The sequence below is a fragment of the Saccoglossus kowalevskii genome, chromosome 2 (assembly GCF_978046115.1).
Source record: "Saccoglossus kowalevskii chromosome 2, keSacKowa6.1, whole genome shotgun sequence".
Taxonomy (NCBI): Eukaryota; Metazoa; Hemichordata; class Enteropneusta; family Harrimaniidae; genus Saccoglossus; species Saccoglossus kowalevskii.
Window position 1 is genome coordinate 38,246,751 of NC_140642.1, and position 26,168 is coordinate 38,272,918.

General features: G+C 36.0%; 1 protein-coding gene across 1 annotated transcript; it reads right to left on the reverse strand.

Annotated features, from left to right (window-relative positions):
* Positions 1-619: 619 nt before the first annotated feature.
* Positions 620-26,133, reverse strand: LOC146749006 (uncharacterized). The gene is made up of 4 exons (XM_085495283.1): positions 25,501-26,133; positions 10,964-11,595; positions 7,236-7,337; positions 620-1,244 (listed from the first exon to the last, which is right to left on the reverse strand). Exons 2-4 carry the CDS (start codon positions 11,100-11,102, stop codon positions 943-945), a joined length of 543 nt encoding a protein of 180 aa, XP_085351409.1. The 5' UTR covers positions 11,103-11,595; positions 25,501-26,133; the 3' UTR covers positions 620-942.
* Positions 26,134-26,168: the final 35 nt, after the last annotated feature.

Below are 26,168 nucleotides of genomic sequence, written 5' to 3' on the forward strand. Positions count from 1 at the left end.
TTCTCTGATATTACTTGAAATATTCTCACAATTTTCAATAACTGAGCTAATGTGATACAACAGAGAATGTTGTAATACATTTTAAGCCACGGGTTTTATTATTATTTAAAATCTTTCTTATTGGTATTTATTTGTAAACTCGTATCCCTTTTACCGAAATAGACGATGCACCGATAGATGAATTTCTAGAAATCTCTGGTTAATTTCAGTATTGGCTACTGTTGATATTTACATATTGTTTGGTTTAACTGTGCTGCATAAATGTGTTATGTAACTTGTATGTGAGAACGAACAATGAAGTAACGAGCGGAAAAACTCCTGTAATCACGGTTCAATTGTTCCTCTCATAATGATTCGCATACTTAGCTTAGTCAGCAGACATATACAATTTGGGCATTTGAATGTAACAAAATGTAGCTAAAAACATAGTCAAGTCTGGAAAATTGGGCTGAAAATAACAACAAGAACCAGGTTGTGTAACCTGTAGAGGTCATGAAAATGACCTATTCTCTCAGGGATTTCTAGAAATAGCTCTGAATGTTTCTAAACATCTCTCCGGGTGAATCCGGCCTTAGTTGGCAGTAGTTCTTCCAGAAAAATACCGCACAATACAATGATGTGACGTCACGATCATGGTTTAATCCCAGATAAGTAAACAACAAACAAAAGGACATAATATATATTACAAATGACGAACAAGGTGTTATGTTATAGATATGGTTTTCTGAAAAGGTAAATAATAAATTCACGAAAAGCAAAAAAATATATCAAGATTGACAAAAATGAATATCTTTTCAAAATGTTCTTCGATTCCATATAAATACGTGTTCGAATAGAATCACGCAGTGTGTCCTTTCTCCAAGTACAACAGACTATGTGAGCACATCGCACCTGTCCTAAATTTCTCAACTGCATGCCAACAAGCAGTGTCAGTATTGTCTGTCATAAATGCACCTCACAGTTCCTACAATAGCCGTTCTCTCTTGCCAGTGATTCTCGTACTTCTTGGTCAATAACCACCGATAATTCATTGTTATTCATGTATTGTCCGGCGAGGACTTCAAGTCGGTACGCCGACGTTGTCCCCGATATGGCTGGTTTGCCCCTTGTACAACAAATACAGTCAGTCCGACAACAAAACAACCACATAAGAACACTGAAGAAAAGTACGAAGAATGGTATAAGAAGGCATATAGTAACAGCCATTCCGAGACTTCCGAATAATTCTTTAATACTTTCCAGGCCTGAAAGACAAATAAAAACACATTGTATCAAAATGTTTTGAAAATTATGGAAAAATGTTTGGTATCATTATACTTGAATAAAACAATACAAGTAAAGACACCCTAACTGCTACATCAGTACTCAATTTACAATTACAATGTGCATGTTTTTAGATACGCTGTAGCATTTTACTTGACAACAGAAGTTTTTAGAATTAATGTAGCTGAGATACGATAGTTGTATAAAGGAAACGAGGAAGTAGTTTTGAAGTAATTTTGGGTATTGTATTTATCATTCTTTTTGTGGTTTATTCCTAGTAGAGTGCATTGAAAACTGGAAGTACATGTTTTTTATTTGAATAATTCTTGAGTAATCAAATGCCAGTTGAACATTCATCTTCTTGAAACCAATATTGGCGTACACTCAAATAATAACTGCGTTTTAGATGGGGGTTTATACGGTTGGAGTCATTTAAAGTTTCACCAAGATGCTTATATATTTTGAAGAGAAAGATTATATATTTGAATCAGAAACCCAAACTCAGTTTCACATTCACACTCAGAAACAATGAAGCAATCATGTCATGCAATTTATATTTTTTAACACTTTCTCGCCGCCAATTGTTGTTGTTTGAGTTTCTCATCGAATATAAATTTATTTTTACTTTGTACGTTTAATGTAACGATCAGAAAATGTTATGCCATGCTCGTTACATGATTGGCACACAACAGTAATATATAGGAAATATCGCCTATCTTGTGAATAGAGCATCAATTCATCGTCGGTCGTTTCTTGGAGCCATTTATTTAATGTGATTGTGTGTTATTGGCAAAGCTGACAGCGTATACAGATATGCGAGTTTATCCTAAAGACATATTTGCATCGCCATGAGGTTTTGTGGCGGATGGAGATAATACCGTATTTACAAACAGATAGAAGAGCAGTCTCTCCACTTCCAACTAGTTTGACAGGTGTGACGTTCGTTAATAGGCATCGTAGTAATATATATATATATATATGTATATGTATATGTTCATGTATATGTTCATGTAGATTCTTAATTAGTGTTCTGTTTCAGACGTAGTAATTTTGGTGCATTACATTAGTAAAGATATTACATGATGCCTTAGATGACACTGAAGTACAAATTAAATTTAAAATGGCTAAAATGTGTTCTTGTAAATAAAAACAAATTTTCACAAAACATATAAAAAATCTATGAGGACAAACTGTACTGTAAAACCAATGTAATTCACCCATAATTATTAATATTAATGACGAACTCGATAACATTTTTGAAGTGTAAACAATTAATATTATTGAAACATATTACGCAAACACGTACGCATCGTTTGATTCTAAACCATTATACCGTGTAGTGTTCTGTTCTCAGGAAATTGGGTAAAAGGGTATTTCATTTCATTCCATTGAATAGTAATGCCTTTGACTACCTGTAAACTAATAGTACACCGCACCCACGTTAATATGTAAAACAACACAGATGCTACGTGTAATAACGATTTAATCACAGTGAAATATTGTGTCCGTTAGCTCGTTCTTTTTTGCATTTCATATTTCATAAGAATGTTACTATTAAGTGTGGATGAGTAGAAAGTAATTTCACGCTGTGCTATATTATATAATGTAATACTACATCTTTACTGCACACTCTTGACATAAAAATAATGACCATGCTCATTCAGGAATTAAATACTTAATTAATATGTTTATCTACTGATTGTGTAATGTAAATTACAACAAATATGCAAGCTACATTTTAAAATTGTGGGTGAGTACTAGAAAAACAGTTTATAATACGAAACTTGCAACATATCGCACACAAGACTGTTTTACAACTCATATGTCGTTAAGGACGGTTTTGAAAATAAAAAAATGGCTTCATTCGGTTTCCTTCGTTAAATAACAGATGGCAGGAGACTTTAATAAGCTTAAAGCCTTATAGTCGTCACGCGCGTGTTCGAATTTCATGTAAACTAACAACGTCTTTTTACGCACGTTGTGTACGTCGCTATGAGTCTCATATCCAACACGATGCGGTGCCATGGGTGTAACATTTTATAAAAAAAAATTTCTAATTTGTCTGCATTTCGCTATCACGATATTTTAGTGACGTACATTTTTTATCCTCATATTATGCGTCCAATAGCATACAAAATGTGTGGCGATATTGTTTATTGGAGATTTGCGTATAAAATGTGCTAATGCCAATTCAAGGACGTGTGCATTTACGATATACTTGGTTCTATTACATTGATGGCTGTCATGTTGAGCGACGAACAAACAACATTTTTCTACTTTATAATTATCTAAATGAAAACGTGATGAATAGTAATCCGATGTAATTACGTGACGTCATCAAATGGAATTATATTCCATTATTTTGACAGCAGCAGGCCACTAAGGGACGTATAACAAGGTTTAAAGTCACTGCCATGTCACGCTATTATAACACGATTTGTCCTTTTATGAATCACGACAAAGGTAACGTTGAATCTAGTAAACGTATCCAGGCAATGTGTTACAGTCTACCTCAGTTCGAATTACTCGATGTTGGTTGTATTTCCCTTATTTTATTGTTTGTCTGTCACGTTGTTATATAATCATATATTTCATATGCAAATTCCTAGAGAGATTTCACACCTGAATCCCAGTTGAATTTACCAAGATACATGCAATATATAGTTAATGGCGATTTCAGTAAAGCGTAGTGTCTCGAGAGATTTGTGCAGCTAAGTGCTTTGCAAAACAACCACGCATAGTGTGTTATCACTTCGTATGTTTTGTTATACTCGGTTCACATCCTGAATGTGTTAATAAATGAAGTTATTTGTCTTTAAATTATCGATATCCGAAGGTGAATGCCCAGTCGGAGTTATTTGGGGATTCAGTGGTCTATGAAAATGTTCATATATTCTACTGTAAAGAACAGAATACTACGGTTTCGAATATTTTGTTATTTACTTCTTCATTACATATATTAGCTAAAGTGTGTTGATTTTTTTAATTACACTACACACACACACACACACACACACACAGGGTGTTGGTCTGTACGCACATTGTTGGCATTCACATTCACTGAGTAACAGACCTGGTGAGGTGAAGTTGGTACTCATAATGTGTATAGCACTCGAGAACATTATCATCTACCAGTAATTCTCACTCATAGATCCGGGAGCAATAATCGCCTGACGTCACAACTATCTAACTACATACACATACATATATCTTCATGCCAATCATTCAGCTCGCATTGTAGGCTTCCATTATATACTAGACAGCGTAATTGCCTATACTAACAGTCTCACATGTACAATATATATCAACCGACAAAGCAATACACCTCGCACGCAATAACGCCATTCTATAGCGTGATTCCGTGGATTTTCAAGAGCGAAATGAGTGAAAAATGTATTTTAGTGGCAAAACTAAAATTTAATCTAATCTTCTTATACATTGCTTATCAGTCCTTCCTCTCTTTAACTCGAAAAAGAACTTCGGAATGAATCTCGTCATCGTTTCAAACGTATCAGTTTTGTGTCGCTGGTGTTGCATATTTAACAAAATGCTAACAAGCATAGCCGACTTGTTGTTTTTCTTGTCCTCTTTGTCATTCCTTTCTCACAATTATTTATTCTGTGTTTTCCGTTTAATTTGTTTAGATGTAAAAGTGAATGTCAAGTTTAGTGTATTTTGATATATTTATTCAACTAACTCCAAGTTAGTTACCCTGCCACTTGGTACTGAATACTCTTCTTGGAATTCCGGATAGCATATCTTAGTAAAACAAGTGGATATTGACTTGATATTCACACATATGAGATGTTTCGGCGAATTCATGAACAAACATTTTTTTTTGTTCGGAATTATGATTTTGAAAATAATTCTATATTTCTACTTTTTCGTACATTGCGAAGGTGTTTTTATAATATGAAAACAAAATGTGTTCATCAGTGTTTGGCAACACGCTGCTGACATCAATGTGGAACAGGATATACCTGTCTGTGAACATACCGGTATGTCGGTGCAAGTAAATTCGCAAACACCTGGATTGACCATATGGCGTATTGATGTGATTGATGAAAGTATTATCACGTCCCTGTTTTACTGTCAATGTTGCAAATATCTCATGATATTTATGTTGTACAGGTGGACACACACACACACTGACATAATCGATTCCCAACAATGTAACCCGTATCTAAAACCATCAAGATTAGTTTTTCATCACCAGCTGCATTAGAAACAATCGATAAGTCGACAAAATCAATGAATGCTCGCATACACATCGATCAACATGAAGATACAATATTTTTATTAACAAAAAATATCGCGTTTAATTATATCATGCTTACATCAGCTTACCAAGATTTCCAAAATTACACGAAAACGATAGAAGTTGGTTTTCGAACACAGCCTATAGGAAAACTCATATTTATTATATTTAGTGTACTATTGAAATATATTATTCCTTGTTTTGTGTGCTCTTGGTGTTCTGAGCATGGAACTCACAGTATTCCCGTGTTGTTGTTTTGGGAATGGCTTGACTTGTTCAATCTATAATATTAAACGTCCATATTGTTGCTCAAATATATTCAACAAGATATCATACGATGTTAATGCGTGTATTAAGTATAACGCATAAGTCAGTGTCCAAACAACTGTAACGCTAAACTAGGTAAAACACGATATTTGTTCGTTTCAATAAAACAATCATCTATGTGTTGATTACATAAATCGAAAATTATCACTTATTCATCACCCAACATGTGCATTTCCAAAATAATAATTAGCGACAACTAGACTACTCACAAGTCTAACGTAAAGTATCCCTAGGAATCCTCTGGGACTCTACTAATCTATTTTGTTGAATTGGATACTGTGGAGCATATCTGGATACCTGTGGGGTATTATGCATATAAACTACTTAAGTTCATTGTACATTTCCCTTATGGAAAGAACTTAATGTTGAATGATTTGTATTTGCATTCTGCGCATGCATCTGCGAGACAGGTCATCGTCAGCCAGTCACCAAGTCAGTTATTGGACATTAAATCATTTCATTTTATTTCATAAATGTTCATTTCTCTTGATAAATTGGTAGTAACACCAGGAAGCACCTGTAGGGCAAGTAATTTGTGAAATTCAGTTTTAAAACAAACACGTATAGAAATACTAACTCCTTATTGTCCCTGGGGCCCCGACTCTGTATATACTTATGTGGATACGACAGAAAAACTAACAAATAACTACTGCCATGGTAATAGCCACAAGCTAAAGTTTGGTCAGGATGTTGATTGAAAAGATTAAATTTACACTGAACAAGATTGATATGCACGATATGGAGAGGTTACATTGGGTCAACTACACTGACAACATGAATTGTTTGAAGTTCATGAACGTTGAATGTACAGGTGTTAAAACATCATCAATCAAACAGTACACGTAATACATTTAGATGCACTTATTTAAAGTCACGTATAAGATGTATGATAACACAGGCAGACGCATTTTAGCATTCTTATCAATATCAATATCACAACTATGATCGATATCACGTTTCCTTGCTACATATGTACTCAAATACTACGCGATTTTACCGGATATATTGTATCATGTGACACGACATTAATAATACGTTGATTAGAGTTGCAATATTCCATTGAATTCAACGAGAGGACCATATTAACATAGTACAAGTGTATTTATTTATTTATTTATTTATTTATTTATTTATTTATTTATTTATTTATTTATTTATTTATTTATTTATTTATTTATTTATTTATTTATTTATTTATTTATTTATTTATTTATTTATTTATTTGTTTGTTTGTTTGTTTGTTTATTTGTTTAGGAATGTATTTACTTATACTCAGATGTAATAATTTCTAGGCATATATATGCATATACACGATGAATGAAAAGGTCATAGTAAACTCATTAAATATATTACATCTTAATTCATATCAAATAATTACTGTACTCACTCCTGTCCTGACAGACATTGTAGTCTTCATCTCTGCCATCTGCACAGTCACGAATACCATCACATTTCTTTTCTTCTGGGAGACCGCCTTCGCCACAGGGATCTGGATGAAATATATTTATGATATATTAATGATAACACAAGATGCATGCGCGCGTGTATGTAGAGGGGTGGTCGGGTTTACTATTGCGAACCTATGCACCTATCATAGGAATAGTTTCCACCCCCCAAAGTAATAAACCATTAGATTTAGATATTTGACCTTAAAACAAATACAACACAACAGCATGTATTCCGACAGACTGTGCAATATTCATAAAGAGTTTCCTGATTATATTATTGGGTTTGGGACAATAAATTGCATAGATTCATTGATTACTGAGCAAACTGTTACTAATCTCTATTTTGTGCTGAATACCTAATGTTGTTTTTATGCATAACATACACGGATTCCACTTTGTTTTTATTGTACTGGAAACAATGTGGTCAACAATATTTTAATCAACGGAATTGTATTAGATTGGCCTTAGCACTGATGTAGGTATGAAAATACAATTAACAGAGAGTTCAAAATTGGGACATTATATAAAGTGTTATGTGTAAGACAAATTACATATATACTAGTAACTGTGCAGAAGCATGTACTTATGCAGGCTTCGCCGATTCTTTTTTTTTTTTACAAGACTTCAAGTGGGTATTCAAACCGTACTTGTCTGGAGTTATGGATGGATTCTCCTGTCGATTCGACAGATTAGTAGGCAGACAAGTCATTTCGATCTGCTTGTCTGACCGGCAGGTGACTTTTTAAGTTGAACAAGGGGTGTGCATTTCGTTCACCGTCCTCTCGCCTGACTCGTAGTAACGCAGGTGAAGAAACTGCCACGTGTAAGAAGGCTCCAGCAAGTACGGCTTTTAATGCGTCCGTTGTACCGCGGAAACCGCTACTCTTTGCGACAGAAACAACAACTGGAATATTTACGTGCACTGAGGATAGGAACAGTACATGGGACATTTTACTTCCCTTCCGTTAAAGACGTCCTTCTCCCAAATACAAATGCCGCGAGCCGAGCAAGTGGGCAGAGTGCATTCGTCTTTTGCACTACCGAGTGTGCAGTCGGGCATGGGAGTCGAATCCACAATCTCCCTGATGATGGGCGGACAAGCTAACCATGTTTCCACACATAGGGAATTGTGAATCATTGCTTAAAATTAAAACACGCATGTAGAATACAACGGCAGAGATTACAGCCACGTTCTATTAACAAATAAAAAAAACAGTTCGTATTCACGTATTAACTAAATAATGGTTGCTGAATCCCACTTAAGTTGTTGAAAACAAAATAACACAACCTTCAAATGATTGTCATAAACCCAAATGTGATGGGAATTACCAGCTTGATATATACCCTCAGACTGCATGGTAAACTGCCGCCGGTGTATTTATTTTATGAGCAATAGATATGTACCGACGGTAGCTACGTAGAGAAGATGGCCACTATTCTTGAAGAGTGAACTGAGCGTATTTCGACTAGAAGGCATGTACTAACAATATTACAGCGCGATACAAACGGCTATAAACACCCTATTTCAGGAAGTGATAGATACTAACAGGTGGTTATGCATTCGTTGATATTGCTGCCATGTCAGTCATGTCAGCAATACGCCACAAAGTATTACATTGAAATGGCGCCAACACCATGACGCAATAAGAGCTTCGAGTGCGCGTTGCTGGTATAATCTCCCACAGACATCTTTCATAGTAGTGAAACTGACTTCATTTATTACCATTATTCCTAGTTACTTGGCTATGTAATAATACTCAACATTAATCATGTATGTTATTTTAAATATGTTATTTTATTATTTTACAAACAGATAGTGTTTCTATGCCGACTTTAATTTTGTCTTCAAACGCCAATTGTCTCGATTGCAAGGTATATGCCAATCTACTGCAAACGATGACATACCTTAATCAGAATGTCGGTTGTGAACAAAATTTATTCTCACATTCGACAATATTCTTGCATTTAAAAGTGAGTAGAATGAAGATAAAGTGATTTGTAACTAAATAAAGATTCTGTATTAGTAATAAAGTTGCTAACAATGGTTGCGATTCTAAAATCTTCTGTTTTAAAGCATGCTTTACAGCTAGCTGATAATATCCTGACAATAGTTTTAAATGTCATTCATAGTGTGGAACGATTTTATAGATAACCCCCACGCAAATGCATAATAGTAATGTAACGAGAATACTCTCTGTCGAGTGAATGATTCGATACAGGGAAACTGAATCACACTTGTCTTAGAAACTAGCTCTCCTGAGACATTAATTCAGATTGTACCATCTCTCTGGAAATATACTCGAATGAGTTCGGGGGGATGATACTGAGACGTGATTAATTATAATTACATGCATTTCTTTTCGATAGGATATTGATTGTGAAATGGTAGACATAATGTAAACATGTCATAACAATATATTAATAAAAACACAAGAGAGATACGAAACTTAAAGACACATTAGCCCCGAAATGGCCGGAGAATCAATTGAGATATGCCGAGCTAATGTCGTTGTCACAGTCATGTTTGCTTTTAAATATTCTTTCTTTACGAAGCCATTGAAAGATATGAAGCTATAATTACTTGCTACTAACCAAAATTAAGATTATCATCAAAATTTAATGATTTATTATCAATATTTAATATTCGTATTCTCTGGTCCAATTCATAGCAACACAATGCACTATGCTCTCATTTAACTATGGTTTTCATGGATTAAAAGGGGGCATCACTCAGTCACAATAATGTATTCATAGCACTGATACAGTGACAAAATAAAATACATATACATAATAATTTATATATTCAATTTATATGCCATTGACACAATGTACAGCATTACTTGTTATAGACCGCCATACTTTACACTGTGTATGGGGACATAATATGATAATCTCACCAGTCGATCACGAAGCTGTCACAATAGTAATATGACAGATATGAAAGGAAATACAAACAATAACTTCAATTATTGATATATTTTAACAGACGCAAAGATGTCATTCTGTTTATTATGCGTGATGTGTAGATGTGTTGTGTTATCTAACTTTGATACAACTCCTTGTACATAGAATTTCATGCTCGCTGAACACACACACACATGGCGAGTCGATGTTATTGCAGGTTATACGTCAACAGACTGTGATCTGTATTTTGAATTCCCATTATTCAATGTGAACAGTTTATATATTGAAACCAGTATACGGTAAACATAACAAGTGATTCAAAAGAATACATCGTAATAATAATGTTATAGCAACAAGAAAATATGTTCGATAAATAATTTTATCGAATAATCCGACCAATCGATTATCATCTTTATTACGCTGCATGTAACAGTCATTACATTTGGGAGATAACAACGACATGGCGAGTCGTTCATGTATACTGAATTCACACGAGTGTTTTAAATATTGAAGTGCCATTATATCGAACACTATGCGCAGAGCAAATCTAATAAAAACCAGGCATTTCACGAATTGTATTAGGGTACGACACAGTCATGTGATTTTACATCGTGAACTACGGCTATCACTGTGTTTCTACATTAGTACTTATTAGTTAGGAATGGGACGATATATACTATTTTATAGCACTATGAAGCACTTACTGTCACCGAGGCACTGCATGAAATGTTCGTTGTCTTAAGAGTAAAGAAATTATCCTTACCATAATGCGCCGCTGCAGCTATGACGATCAATGAAAACAAAACCGATTTCATTACCACAGTGTTATGCCTAGTGTTCGGTCCAAGCAATGAGCTGAGTACAAACGTCAGTATGAAGAAATATGCGATACGACATGACATGGCAAATCAAGGTGCCCCGTGGAATAGTCGAATAATCCTTAGCCGTGTGCTGCGTTATCCGGTATAATGGAGCTAACGTACGTGACAAGATATAATGCCATCCACGATGCGTAGACACATATATGTACTCTGATGATCGTCGTGGCAATAATACCAAAGCCGTCACATGTCAGGTTGGTACATCCTTACGTCGACTATCTTTGTGACGTGTCTGATCATACCTGTTAATAAGTAGTTTCAATGCATGGCGTATTCACGGCAGTTTACCTACAATGTGTTCTGGTGGTTATGATATCTTTGTTTGACAGGTATTGTCACCGCCAGTGATGCGATCGTGTTTCATTCTGTAATCTTCTGTTCATGAATTATTCATATCATGGTTAATTGTCGCCTTCCTCCGCATGACTGACCTTCAGTGCATGTGAGTTCAGTTTTTTCTGAAAAAAGTATGTTACGCGATTTCGTTGAATACTCGTATCTTGTTCCCGGCACTCTAAAAGAATACAAAATAGGATGTTATATTTTAGGATGAAGAATTTGATTTCCGTTAAAAAATCCTTTTTCTGTAATCTTCTCTTAATGACACTGTTGTCTTTCTCGTTATCAAATTTAAAAACATTATTACTGATTAAAAGAGTGATTAACTTAAAATAAGTCAGGGTAAGACACCATTCATCTGAACACCACTCCATCTATTCCAAGCCCTGAACTGGGGATGGTGCACAAAACTGTCACGTAATCTCTGATGACCGGGTACTGAGACAAATGTATATATACGTTAAAGGGACCAGAGTTTTGCGGGGATCTGACAAAATAAAATCCCTGTCCTAGTTTTCTTCTATATCATATGTAAGAATGTACAACGCCATTGTATCCCTGTAAAGGCGCGCAATAATCCCCAATATATCCTCAGACCAGAATGATTAAAAAAAATGTCGCAGGCTAGGGGGGATTTCAAATAGCTGGTACTAGATACATACAGAAACATTCGCGTGTAATTGGTCTTTAAATGACTGAGTAATGGCGCCGTTAATAGTTTGATGCTGAGCTGAAACATGCAATTTAACGACAAAATATGAACTGATTTTCGCATAGCTCATCAACCGCACGATCTCAGTCATTTGAATACCCCATATGAGGTAAAGTTAGAGGGCGCTCTCGTAGGCCAAAATCTAAAATGGAGGCGGAGGAGGGTAGCATACTACAAACCATAGTTTGTAGACTAACACCAATAAATAACCCTAAAACAGAAATTAACGAATGTCGATATAATTATGTACATGCCCTTTTTGTGTAAGATTTCAAATATACAAAATACAGGAGTATTTTGAAATACTAAAATTCTCGGTAAATCTGCTAGATGTCGAGTCTTAATTGTTCGTCCAGTAACCTTTTAATCATAATCACGACGATTTCGTATTTATTTTTCTAAAAAATTGTGTCTGTACTTCATGATACACTGGGTGCGTACTGTATATGACACACAAATACATGGTCACGTGTCGTTGAATGATTCATAATGGAAGATGAAACACGTGATACTATTTATTTGAATGTAAAAACAAAGGTGTTTAATTATTCATGCATTAATTTAATTCGCTGCAATATATTGACAGTAAGCCTCCAAGATACGTCCAATTCCTTGTACAAGTGTTAATTATGCCCAAATAATGTTCTCCTCACGTACAATTATATACAAAAGTTTCAAATGTGATACGATGGGTCGTCTTATTCCATTCTCTATCTCGAAATACAGAGACGTGTTCTGTTTGATCACTAATGGCAGTAGTGTAGCTAACATTAAAGTGGGATTGTATTTAGTAATACTTGTAAAAAACAAAAGAACCACACGAAATAAGTATCTATGAATTTATATATATATATTAACCTTAATTTCTCTTCTTTCCCGCCTATATATTATTTTACGGTCGGCGTTGAAAACCAACGAGATTGTGAAACGCAATGAAATACGTATGCACTTTTGAATGTCTACGGATCACATGTATACAGTCTTTGAAATTCGGATTAAATGATTACAATGTGCGAATTCATGCGCGTTATTTTTTGTAACTTTACAAAGCTGACTACTGTATCAAATCAGACATGGTTTTACGACAATATACAGTATGCAAAATTCATTTTTTAAGTGATAGTGTAAATGAACAAGTGATAAGAGTTTGATATTTCCCTAAAATTATACATTGTCTACAATCAACAAGCCTGACTCAGTGTGGAATAATTATCATATTTTGTGTTACATTATATGCATTTAAAAAGTCAGTGTACATCCATATTCTGTTATTTCCAATAATAAACATATTGACTGAAACTCGACTTGTTTCTCTAAGAGACAATACAGGCGGGTACATTCTATGCGTGTACCTATTATAATAGAATATATATAAGTTATTTTTTTACCAGCGTGTTGAAAAGTTATATTTTTTTCTTTGTGTACCACACGGTAATGTATATAGGTACATCAGTGTATCTGACGGATTTTTCAATTCTACTCTTGTGGGCATATGTTAATCTGTGAAATGAGCATATTTTCATCATGGCTGAATTGAACATACCATAATTTTGTATTACTTCAGGAGTCGATATGAATATTATACATATAACACTAGTTGCACTGTCTAAACGAATTCAATATAATTTCAAATGTTGTTGGAATAGGAATAATTGTGAAAATTTTATTTTAATAACGATTTTTCTTTTTGTGCAACGTAGATCAACAGCTGCTTTATGTTGTTATAGTCATGTTGTCATAGTCATGTACAGCAGTCAACCTGATAATTACAACTAGTCATGAAATCACGTCAGATCTCGCTTGCTTTATAAGAGAGCATGGTTCTTAAAAATCAAGGGATTGCTTGAACCAACTATACTGTACTCAACGCAAATTCCCACTATTTTAAAATGAATGACCTATGAATTAGAACAGCATTTCGTGTCAAACTGAGCACTTATGTATTTCTGATTCAATACATTCCTACTTCAAAGAAGTCCCCATTCATTCCAATTTGAACAAGTCGATTTAGAGAATATAATTATAAGGAACAAGTATTGTGAATCTACGTGTCTAATCAGGATTCAGTTGCAAAACAGATCATTGTATCGCGCGTACTAAAACTACTATATAATATTATATAGAAATATACACAACACGTGTTCTTTAATGTCATCTTTAATTCATGTCACGTCATGTCCCACGCACGCGAAATTTGGTATGCATATGTCACATTTCCTTTATCAATAAAAAATGTGTTTTTGATTGAGGTGAGCAGAAATAATTGTATTGATCGTTGATGGGTAAATTACGTATTTAGCTCCATTTGTTTTTATTTAGATTTACCCATTTTTCTGATTTTACACGTCTTGCTTGTACAGTTCATCTACCCCGACATATGTCTAGCAAATCAAACGGAGATATTTATCGTCTTAAGTAACTACGACGAATGTACTGAATCGTTTTAAGAGCTAAACTAATCTCCTCTAGTCAGTGCCATATATTGATATAAATAACGAGCGTCATGTGTGCACTGTCCAGTGGAATGACTCAACCTTGCATTACGTTGTTTATTACCAACAATGAACTCTGTTGTGACTTTTAGGAGGCTCCAAACAACCGTATAATACGATTCGGCACGTACTGATTCGTGAGATGCATACTCTCCGTGGGGTAAGATTATCGGTCGTGACGGAATTATTGCCATGCCATATTGATGGCTTTCTGAAATGTCCATGTACTCTAGACTTGGATTTTGGTCGTACGGCCGAAGGCGCCTAGAGGGACCGATGGTTCCCCGTACTACCTGAGTGCATACTTTGCCGTAATCCCGGGATAAATTGATTAATAAACATCGTTTTCCTGCTTGTAGAAGTAATTTAATGAGAGATAACATTCTAAAAAAAAAAAAAAAAACATTTTTTGCGTTGTGCAAACGATTGCGTCATATGACGGGATTCTATTTTCGATAAAATGTCCGATTTTATGTCCAATGCAAAAAATGAACGTATTCGAAAGAGATATTTTCCATGTAAAATAAATATAGATAAATCATAACTATATAACATATAAATTGAGTGTATCACGTTGAATGAACAGAATCATTGAACTGAGTTCAAACCAATAAACCAACAAATCTAACTTTTCCCGTTATTGTATGGCAGATTGTAGATATGTGATGCTTTGTAAAATATATTTATTAATATTTGCATTGTCTAGTTAAAGATACTATTACAATTTATACAACACAGGGAGAGAAATATTAAAGCAGTGGGAAAGATTTATTTTGTTGAAACAAGCCGTAATATAATTATCATTGGTTTACCATTAATTTCCACGCCAACGAGAGAAATATCAGCCAAGCCAAGACTACACGTAGCAATGAGTGTCGTTGGAGTAGTTCTCATGAGCCATTATTATGTACACTTTTAAAACACATCTATGATTGCAGTTTCTGATGACGTGGTATTCACAAATTTGACAGTAAGTGCCAGGGGGAAATAGCAACTGCGTCTTCTACATCTACGTACGTGCTGATACGCGCAATTAACTATTCTACTGGGAATTCCAACAATGCCTTCGGACTGTAAATGATGTTTATCTTCAGTCCAATTTGATATGACAACTCCTACTGATATATACCCCGTGCGTTAGAAGATAGGTGGTCACGTTCACAGTGTGGGCTACATTTATATTTTATCCACAATTAAAACAGACATGTATTAGGTATGTTCGAGCCGAATTGAAGATTCTATGTCATTTTTATCATAACTGTTTTGATTCATGTCACCAGAATACCCAAACAAAATGGTGTCACCGGACAATTTATCAGATACAAGGGTCCAACATGTCATTAAGAAATTCAAAACTAGCATTTTTTGGATTGGTTTCTATGGTGCGATTATTTTTTCATATCTCAAAATTGTGCTCGGTGAGATAAAAAAAATCAAATATATGAATCCTAATATTGTGAAGAAACGCAAAAAATGGCGTATAATTTAGCTATATTACATTTATCTCCCATAATGCATTGCTTATATGTATAATAACATACTCAAGCTACCTAAAGTAAAGTCATAACACGTCATTAACAAGTCACCGTGCACAAGGTCGTTTTAGTGCATGGAGGTTTTCCCGAACTACGCTGAAAATCATTATCTGTATTATTCTTAATGGATATAAACAAGAAAATAATGACACATAATACATGGTTCAGGTATAATTATCATCACTGTCGATAAGTCTGTAAAAGAATTGCACCTGTTACCGGACACATACGTATATAGTATGATTCCAGCATTCATACACGTGTGTGCATAAAACGAGCGATTGTTGATGCGTGAGACACTTATACAAGGTCGGTTTGGGTAGGTTATTGACTTCATATTGTAAACACACTCAACACACCTGATGCCGATACGAATTGTTACTGTTAGACAGGCGTGCGCATGGTAGTAATGTATATATATACCAGCGGGAGAGGGCGTCAATTCTTATATCATACATTTCTGAACATCCAAATAAGGAAAATTGTAATAATTACCCATGCAGATATAAGAACATTTTCAAATTCAGAAACAGTCAAGAACGTCAACGTTGAAGAATGATGCAACAAATACTGGCTATAACTCACGTCAACAATCGCAGCTAAAATGCAAAAAATGAAAATGTAAAATGAGGTTATTTGGGTGAGGGGTATATTGTCGATTCAAGTCGGCGACTGATCGGCGACTAGCTGCACAGTTTCGGCATGTTGATTTTTCACAACTCAGTCGGTGGCTAGGTTTGCAGCGACTAGAAATTCTCATAAAAAACACACACCCTACGATACAACTGTACGATCCAGGCGCAAGACGTGTGGTCGGCATTTCATATACGGAACAGGTGGCACTTGTACTACTGAGTTTAGTACTTCAAGATATGTTCAGTAAAAAGGGTAATAGCTAGGAACTTCAAACTGGGCACATAGATTTCCTATGTTACCCAATGACGTGGCATTTTCTAGAAACAAAAGGTCAAAGGTTACATTATATAGGTATATGTTTGTTCACGGCATTGTCTTTAAAATTTGACACTCTTGTGAACCCATTATATTTTAGGGTCAAAGTAATTATATGTCTGTATCAGGCTGTATATGTATCGCTATGAGTATTGATATATATATATTGAAGACATTAGCGCAGGTCGGCATTCCTTCTGAGTTGTGAGTGCTATCTACTTGTGGATGTGAGTTGTAAGATTGCGTGAAAATCGTTGCGTGCCTGCATTTTGTTCGTCAAGTCTACATAACGTCTTTTAATTTTTTATATTGGTATAGTCACTGGATCACGAGTCGTTGTATCAAGTGACTAGTTTAGTTTGTTCAATTTCAATAATAAATATACTATAGTATATACTTGTTATGAGGGGAGTTCAATAAGTAATGCCCCTGATACACTTCCATTTGTCTGATCTAGATGAAATTTTACATGTGTAATGATTTACATATCTGTGGGTCATGTTGCAAAAAACAGCTCTGAACTAATTGTGGTTTCTGATTTACAGGTGTTTGAACTGAGTCAGGTGTGAAATGGAGCCAGCAGAGTGTCGCGCAGTGATCCGTTTTTTTTTTTTGTATTTGAAAAGACACACATCAAAGAAGACTTTTGATGAAATGAAAGAAGCTTATGGTGATGATGCCCCATCATATGACCTTGTGAAACTCTGGCATCGTGGATTCAAACATGGCCGGAAGTCTGTAAAAACAGCTCCCAGACCTGATCGTCCCTCTTCTGCCATTGATGAGGCATCTGTCTGTGGAAAATATCATTCATGACCACTTGCATATGCATAAGGTGTCTGCCAGATGGATTCCCAGGTTGCTCACACCTTTCTAAAGGCAAGAACGCATCGAGTGCTCGAGGATGAATTTGGAGATGTGCCAAGAAGATGAGTCAAAGTTTTTCAAAAGACTGATTACACAGGATGAAACTTGGACCCATCACTATGATCCAGAGACCAAAGTCCAGTCAATACAGTGAAAGCACTTTGACTCACCACCTCCGCTGGCAAGGTCGTGCTCACAGTCTTCTGGGACCAGGACGGAGTGGTGATGACAGATTTCCTGGCAAAGGGTACCACAATTACAGGAGTCTGTCACGCTTCACTTTTTATGAAATTAAGAGAAGCTATCAAAATCAAGAGGCGAGGCAAGATCAGCAAAGGTATCCTCTTCCTGTAGGACAACGCTCCGGTCCACAACTCGCATGTTGCCAGATCAGAAGCCCGAGCGTGTGGCTATGAAATCCTCCTCCTTACTCTCCTGACCTTGCACCCTCTGACTTTCATCTCTTCCCAGCCATGAAGTTGTTTTTGAAAGAAAAGCGTTTCCCAGATGATGCAGCCTTGATTTCTGAAGTTACGACGTGGTTGGAAGACCAACGTGGGGTGTTCTACTGTCATGAATTAGTTTTCGCGTATCTGTGGACCGACTTAATTAGTTGATTATTAGCGAATTGCTGTGTTATGTCTGTCATCGTTTAGGCCTATTTGAAGTTTTAGACGGAACTTGGCTCAGTGATTTGGAACTAATTACCAGATAACCGTCGCGATTCTGACAGTTGGTATCCATAGTTATTAATGTAGTGAACAATTAATCAAAAGATATGACGTATTCAGTACTTAGTGTGATTGGCTTTATGATTGAAGGTTACGCCCTAGAGTCTTTTTACTGTTTTGTAATTGGTTAGAGTTTTGAAAATGAAAAAAGAGAGTTTGAGTTGGTCTTGGCAAGTACTCCACGATAGACGCAGTCCTGGAGAGTCGAGGGCAGTCCTGGAGAGCCTTGGGGCGAGTGTTGACGCAGTCTAAAAGAGTCTTGGGCCAGCCTTGCAATAGTCTTGGGGACTTTTCCCCAGGGCGCTGTGTCTTATAGAGTGCTCGATTGACTGACTAAGACGAGAGCTGAAACGTATTTCATTGTGTGTGCATTATTTGACTGTAAAGCATAAGTGACTTTCCCGATCCCGTACCTCAAGGGGACGAGATAGAGAGACGAGACGAGATTTCCACCTGACAAGTGTGGAGAACCCCCATAGAGAAGAATTTCCCCCGTGATACGTTTTGGATGAACCCGGGCAGGTGTTTAACACACATTGACATCCTGTGAAGGAAAGTGAAATGGCGAAGGAGTGTCTTTCTTGTGAACCGAACTAACAGCTCGATGGCAGAGACGACTCAGAAACCGCGCTTGACGACTAACACCGTTAACAGTATGGCACCGCTGTACAACGCTGAAGAGATGAAGATTTCAGAAGCCCCTTCGGAAGGACCAGTATCGTATAGGACTGAATAATTAAGAATTGAGCGACATTAAAGACAAGAAGAAGATGAAAAAGAACGACCCGGAATAACGCGACAAGAGAAGAGACGCTTATAGACTTTGACTTTAGCTATCTGTGTATTGCTTAGAGAACCGCTCGTTGGACACTGTAACTAACACTGTGTAACTCAAGGACGTTGAACTCTTTTCCACAACCCTAACCCTATTGCTCAGTAATGTAATGTATTGCTGGTTTTTCCTATTGTTTTTACCGTTTCTTTTAGTGATGTCGAATTGTATGTATGTAAGCGCCCAGATTTGTGTTTTGAACTGATATTTAGTGACGTGCGAGGTCCTTTATAATGATTTAAGCGCGCTTCAGTGGACAAGTATTTGCAACACAGTGTTTTGAGTTTTGTGAAGTTTTATGGAGTTTTAATGAGTTTATGAGTACGGATTATGATGGGGAAAGTAATGCCCCAATGAGTTTTTTTAAGAGTTTTGGGATTTGTCGATGTACAGAGATATCGACGTTTTAAGAGTTGTTTTTGTTTATGTGTTGTTTTCCGGAATACTTCTGACGCTTTTTGAGTTGATAGCACCTTTGTAACGTTTTTTAATGTCTTTTTGGGATGAGAGTTTGGTGCGCTTATATACGTATTGTTTGATAATGCAAGCTTTTGTTCATGATTGACAGGATTATATGTAACTCAGTAGTTTCTATTGTTTTGCTTTTCCCCGTTTTTTATTGCCAGGGGAGTAATGTGTTATGAAAGCGACATTTGTCTTTGCATTCTGTTTCCACGCCGTATGACTTTTGTTTAGATTAATGAATTGTGAGTTCAGTTGAAGTTTATAAGCGTATATGACAGGACTTTGATTAATAGCTTTTTCTATTCATTGTTTATTAGTTACCGCTTTGCAATGCTTTAACCGAGAGACGCATCCCTGGTAATCACGTGATCATGCTGTCGACTGCAGCGATTGGCTGATCGCTTGGTTACACCGCCACGCCTTAGTTTTTTGACCTTTTCATATAGAGTTTGTAACCTTAGTAATGGAGACAGTGCAGCGAAGGGTTACCCTCAGCGAACTGTTTGAGAAAAGTGAGTCGATTGGTAGCCTTTCCCTTGTTTTTTATTTATAACCATTGATATTTGAGACTTTATAACCATTGTATTTAGACTTTATAATCATTGTACTTAATTAGTGTGTTTTACTCTTTTTGATTTATACCTTTTCTTAGTATTGTATTTAACCCCTATGACGATGAGTGGCTGACGGTATCTTTGATTTGTGAACGTGCAGTGCCAGGAGGCACAATCTCAGTTTGGGTGAAGGGATGTGTCATGAATTATTTTTCGCGTATCTGTTGACCGACTTAATTAGTTGATTATTAGCGAATTGCTGTGTTATGTCTGTCATCGTTTAGGCCTATTTGGAGTTTTAGACGGAACTTGGCTCAGTGATTTGGAACTAATTACCAGATAACCGTCGCGATTCTGACAGTTGGTATCCATAGTTATTAATGTAGTGAACGATTAATCAAAAGATATGACGTATTCAGTACTTAGTGTGATTGGCTTTATGATTGAATGTTACGCCTTAGAGTCTTTTTACTGTTTTGTAATTGGTTAGAGTTTTGAAAATGAATAAAGAGAGTTTGAGTTGGTCTTGGGGAGCACAGCACGATAGACGCAGTAGAGAGAGTGCAGTCCTGGGCAGTCGAGAGTCGAGAGCAGTCCTGGAGAGCCTTGGGGCGAGTGTTGACGCAGTCTAAGAGAGTCTTGGGTCAGCCTTGTGATAGTCTTGGGGATTTTTCCCCAGGGCGCTATGTCTTATAGAGTGCTCGATTGACCGACTAAGACGAGAGCTGAAACGTATTTCGTTGTGTGCGTCTTATTTGACTGTAAAGTACAAGTGACTTTCCCGATCCCGTACCTCAAGGGGACGAGATATAGAGACGAGACGAGATTCCCCCCTGGCAAGTGTGGAGAACCCCAGAGTAAGAGAATTTACCCCTGATACTACTGTACAAAAACGTTGCAGTGTCCAGAGCTGCATCAAACGATGGGAGAAACGCATACATGTAACTCTGGGTGTTTTTTATGTAGAGACTAATAACTGTTCCACGTTTCATTAATCTGCTGCTATGAGAAATGGGTCAGGCGCATTAAATAGTGAACGCCCCTCGTATAGTTTAAGTGTGCCGGTGTGCACTTCTTTGGATCTTTGCAATTCATACACGAAATATCGATAACACTCAGTCCGAGAACTTGTCGAATCGTCCCAGTCAGTCTACAGTAATTACGTCTTAGTTTTCCTCGTATGTTGGAACGTATACCACGATTACAAGAAGTGTATACTTATTTATGTTACATATAGACAGCTGTCTGTACGTCTTTATTCAGCTGACTACTCGAAACCAAATCAATAACGGGTCGAGTCGTGTCTATCGACTATGTGTGATTTGATTCCATGTAAGCCAGTTTGTATCACACACGCATCGAGTACGTGTTTACTACAATAAACATAGTACTTAGTCTGCCGCGTGTAGTGGTTTATTTATTTATGTGTTTTACATTTTTTATAATATTACCTTTTAAATATTTACACATAATGTTTTCTGAGCTGTGTATAGTGCGTGACAATCCGCAGTCAAAACATTCAAAAGAAAACATATATTACTCGCCAGCTCTCGGGTAGTTTATAAATACACATCAGTCAATATTGGTTTCACACCACAATTACAATTGGTATCAAGGCGCGGGTCGCTTAGGTACGTCAAGGGGTAATGTCCGTTATGAGAAAGAGGTGAGAGGACACGAAACCGTGTGAGCAGATGATGCGTGGGTACTATTTGCAAGGTTTGACATTGTTTTATTTTACCCAATATGATACCAAAATCATAAAGCCATAGAGTGTGGTTAGAATTTTAGCCGAGACAAGCTGTTGTTGTTTTTTTATTATGGCGGATTGATATATTAAGAATGAAAAGTCAGTTGGGTTAACATTCCCAGTATTATCAATAACAGTTGAATTCGTTTTTTTTTAGGACTTTCAACATCTGTGATGATGCCGTATACTATATTATTTTAAAAAATATACATTTTTTAATGTAAATACTTGGCTCATTGTCGTCTATATCGAGTTAAATTGTTGTGTGCGGCCTGCACTGCTAATATTGGAATGAGGCTGGTTCACTTCGGGCTCCCATTGCCCTTTAAAAAACGTTCTTTTAGAACAATAAAATGTCGAATAATTTGGAAGTCGCTAGTGTTTCGCAGATAATCTCTCTGTAATCCGAGTCAGTAATATTATTACGATTGAAAGTATGTGAAATCTGCTAGAATGAATCAATGAATCACAAACGCTTCGTTTGTTCAGTACTTTGCTACAGATTCGCGTACATTTTTGATATAAGAACGATTCAAAACAGCTCACTGTTTTCATTTTTGTTTATCATCCACAAATCGTAACTCCGCCTATCTGGAATTGCCATGGTTAGTATAAAGATGATTTTGATTTTCTCATACGTCTAAAATCAAACTTCCTAAACTAATTTTATACTATTTCAATTTACTACCAACTACTTACTTAGCATGATTATATATGTAAAACTGATGCGTTGCTAGACTATATATATCAACGAATAACCTTCGTATTGGTCTACTTAGTTATATTTACACAGACATACTGACAGTATGTAATGTACCCTCACACTTCAGAGGGTTACGTCAAGAAATACAACAAACAATTATAAACGGATCTAATTGTATGTTGTATATGGGTCAGCTTCAGTCCCTGGAGACATGTTCTACATTCAACAGTTACATATACGATCGCATTTCAAAAATACCAAACCAATGTAACTTGTGCACAGCAGTTGTTTCGATGGCGTGTGAAAAGAACATTGTCGACGCATCACGGTGTGAAGTAGAGTGAATCTAGGGATTGTCAAGAATAAGTTGTAATTGCTAATCAGAATAAAATGTCGTTACTGAGAGACAGCTGCTCCGAGAAGTCAAGTAGCATGTGGCTTACCATTGCACTGCCGTTCAAGTCAGGTCACCCGCCACGTCAAGACTGTGAAATCAGTCATCAATGCAATCATAGTACAAGCAAGTTTATGTTGTATTGTTTAGCGTAACATGATTAACGCGCCTTGTACTAAACAAATACAAGTTCACTTCTGTTGATCACTGAACCAATTATGATTGACGTATGCTTTTAATATGCTGAACCTAATTATAAATTCCCATATAAACAGGCAATATCTAAATCACCACTACTAGCAATTATATAGTATTATCGGCTTCCGTCGCGGTTGCTTGAGCAATGTAATGCGTACTTTACCTATCCGTATCTGTAGCGATATAATTTGCACTTTATCTATCCGTATCTGTAGCGATATAATTTGTACTTTATCTATCCGTATCTGTAGCGATATAATTTGTACTTTATCTATCCGTATCTGTAGCGATATAATTTGTACTTTATCTATCCGTATATGTAGCGATATGATTTGTACTTTATCTATCCGTATCTGTAGCGATATAATTTGTACTTTATCTATCCGTATCTGTAGCGATATAATTTGTACTTTATCTATCCGTATCTGTAGCGATATAATTTGTACTTTATCTATCCGTATCTGTAGCGATATAATTTGTACTTTATCTATTCGTATCTGTAGCGATATGATTTGTACTTTATCTATCCGTATCTGTAGCGATATAATTTGTACTTTATCTATCCGTATCTGTAGCGATATAATTTGTACTTTATCTATCCGTATCTGTAGCGATATAATTTGTACTTTATCTATTCGTATCTGTAGCGATATGATTTGTACTTTATCTATCCGTATCTGTAGCGATATAATTTGTACTTTATCTATCCGTATCTGTAGCGATATGATTTGTACTTTATCTATCCGTATTTGTAGCGATATAATTTGTACTTTATCTATCTGTATCTGAAGCGATATAATTTGTACTTTATCTATCTGTATCTCTAGCGATATAATTTGTACTTTATCTATCCGTATCTGTAGCGATATAATTTGTACTTTACCTATTAGTATCTGTAGCGATATAAATTGTACTTTATCTATCCGTATCTGTAGCGATATAATTTGTACTTTATCTATCTGTATCTCTAGCGATATAATTTGTACTTTATCTATCCGTATCTGTAGCGATATAATTTGTACTTCACCTATCCGTATCTGTAGCGATATGATTTGTACTTTATCTATCCGTATCTGTAGCGATATAATTTGTACTTTACCTATCCATATCTGTAGCGATATAATTAGTAGTTTACATATTCGTAGCGATATAATTTGTAATTTATCTATCCGTATCTGTAACGATATAATTTATACTTTACAAAAAATCCTGGCCATACGTGTTGTGCGTCACTAGAACCAGAGTAATCAACAAAACTAACCCGGAACTATAAACGAAATAACAGTGAACCATTAGGGTATATATAATTAATTACAGTGGACCCCTCAGCTTATGTATAATTAATTATAGGTTCTAACCACTTAGCAACACTTCAATAACAATGAACAACTGCCTACACGAAACAATCGTGCCCCAGGCATAGTTAAAACATTTAACGATCTAGTGAGATCTAGAGAACCAAGGTCAGTTCAATTTAACCTCACACATCTTTAATTTTAAAACTACGTCCATTCAATTAAATACGAATGGATGTTATAAGCACGGCATTCCACACGTAGGCACACGGTACTAATATATAGCTATGGTTAGAAATATACAAATCAACTATTTGACATCAGTATACGTGTAGCACATCATAGCAGATTGTGCAGTATAATTGCTCACATAAAATCACTACACCACAGTCGCTGACATTTCTATCAAGTGGCTTATAAATCATCCCTTACTCTGATTACTGACAAATACAGTTTGATATATCTACATTGCAATATAATAAATACAGTTGAGTAAACACTGTACAAATAGAGTCACATTGGGATTTACCCGTGTGTAAATAGACCAGAATACTCGTATGCTAGTGTGAACGACTGCTGTGAATAACGTTATGACACTTACGATTTGTTCCCAATACGAGCGCGTATAAGACGTCCTTTCTCCTGAAGGCTAGATGGTGCTAGGCATCTCAGACGTGCCCGTATCCTTTTAACATTGGTTGTCGTTCAGTAGCAGCTGATGAAACGCAATCTTCCAGTTGATGACTGAGGGCGCTTGATTGACAACAGTTGTTTTATTATTTAAAGCTTGTCGTCGTGCAGCGCGTGTTTGGATTCCATGTAAACGAAAGTATTTTACACGCGTTGTGTACGTCGCTATGAGTCCCATATCGAACAGGACGCGGCGTGACGACTGCCACCCTTTAATACTTCGGGTGGAACTGTTTTGTTTCGTATTACGTCTTACTAGATGTTCCACCCTCCTCGGTATCACAAAGGCGTTTGGGACGTGTGTTTTTTTAATCCAACATGTGCGCTATGTAAAGGTGCCGCTTCACACTCAGCATATTAAGAATTAAGCCGCTTTATTTGTTTCGTCGTTTTGCATGTATATTTTATGTTTCCATATAACAAAACATAGTTGGTGTTACAAAACACATTCTTCGATTATAACCAAGTGTCAAATTTTCAACAACGACAAAACAAACCACCGCAGGTCATTGTATATTTAAACGTACTACATGGTAAACAGATGGACACATTATAATCACTTTAGAAGTTGACATAAAT

Excerpts from the sequence above, each read along its gene's own strand:
- LOC146749006 (XM_085495283.1), bottom strand. The coding sequence starts at position 11,102 with ATGTCATGTCGTATCGCATATTTCTTCATACTGACGTTTGTACTCAGC. Across the intron at positions 7,338-10,963 it reads AGCTGCAGCGGCGCATTATG|ATCCCTGTGGCGAAGGCGGT; the intron begins GTAAGGATAATT and ends TATTTCATCCAG. Across the intron at positions 1,245-7,235 it reads CAATGTCTGTCAGGACAGGA|GCCTGGAAAGTATTAAAGAA; the intron begins GTGAGTACAGTA and ends TTTGTCTTTCAG.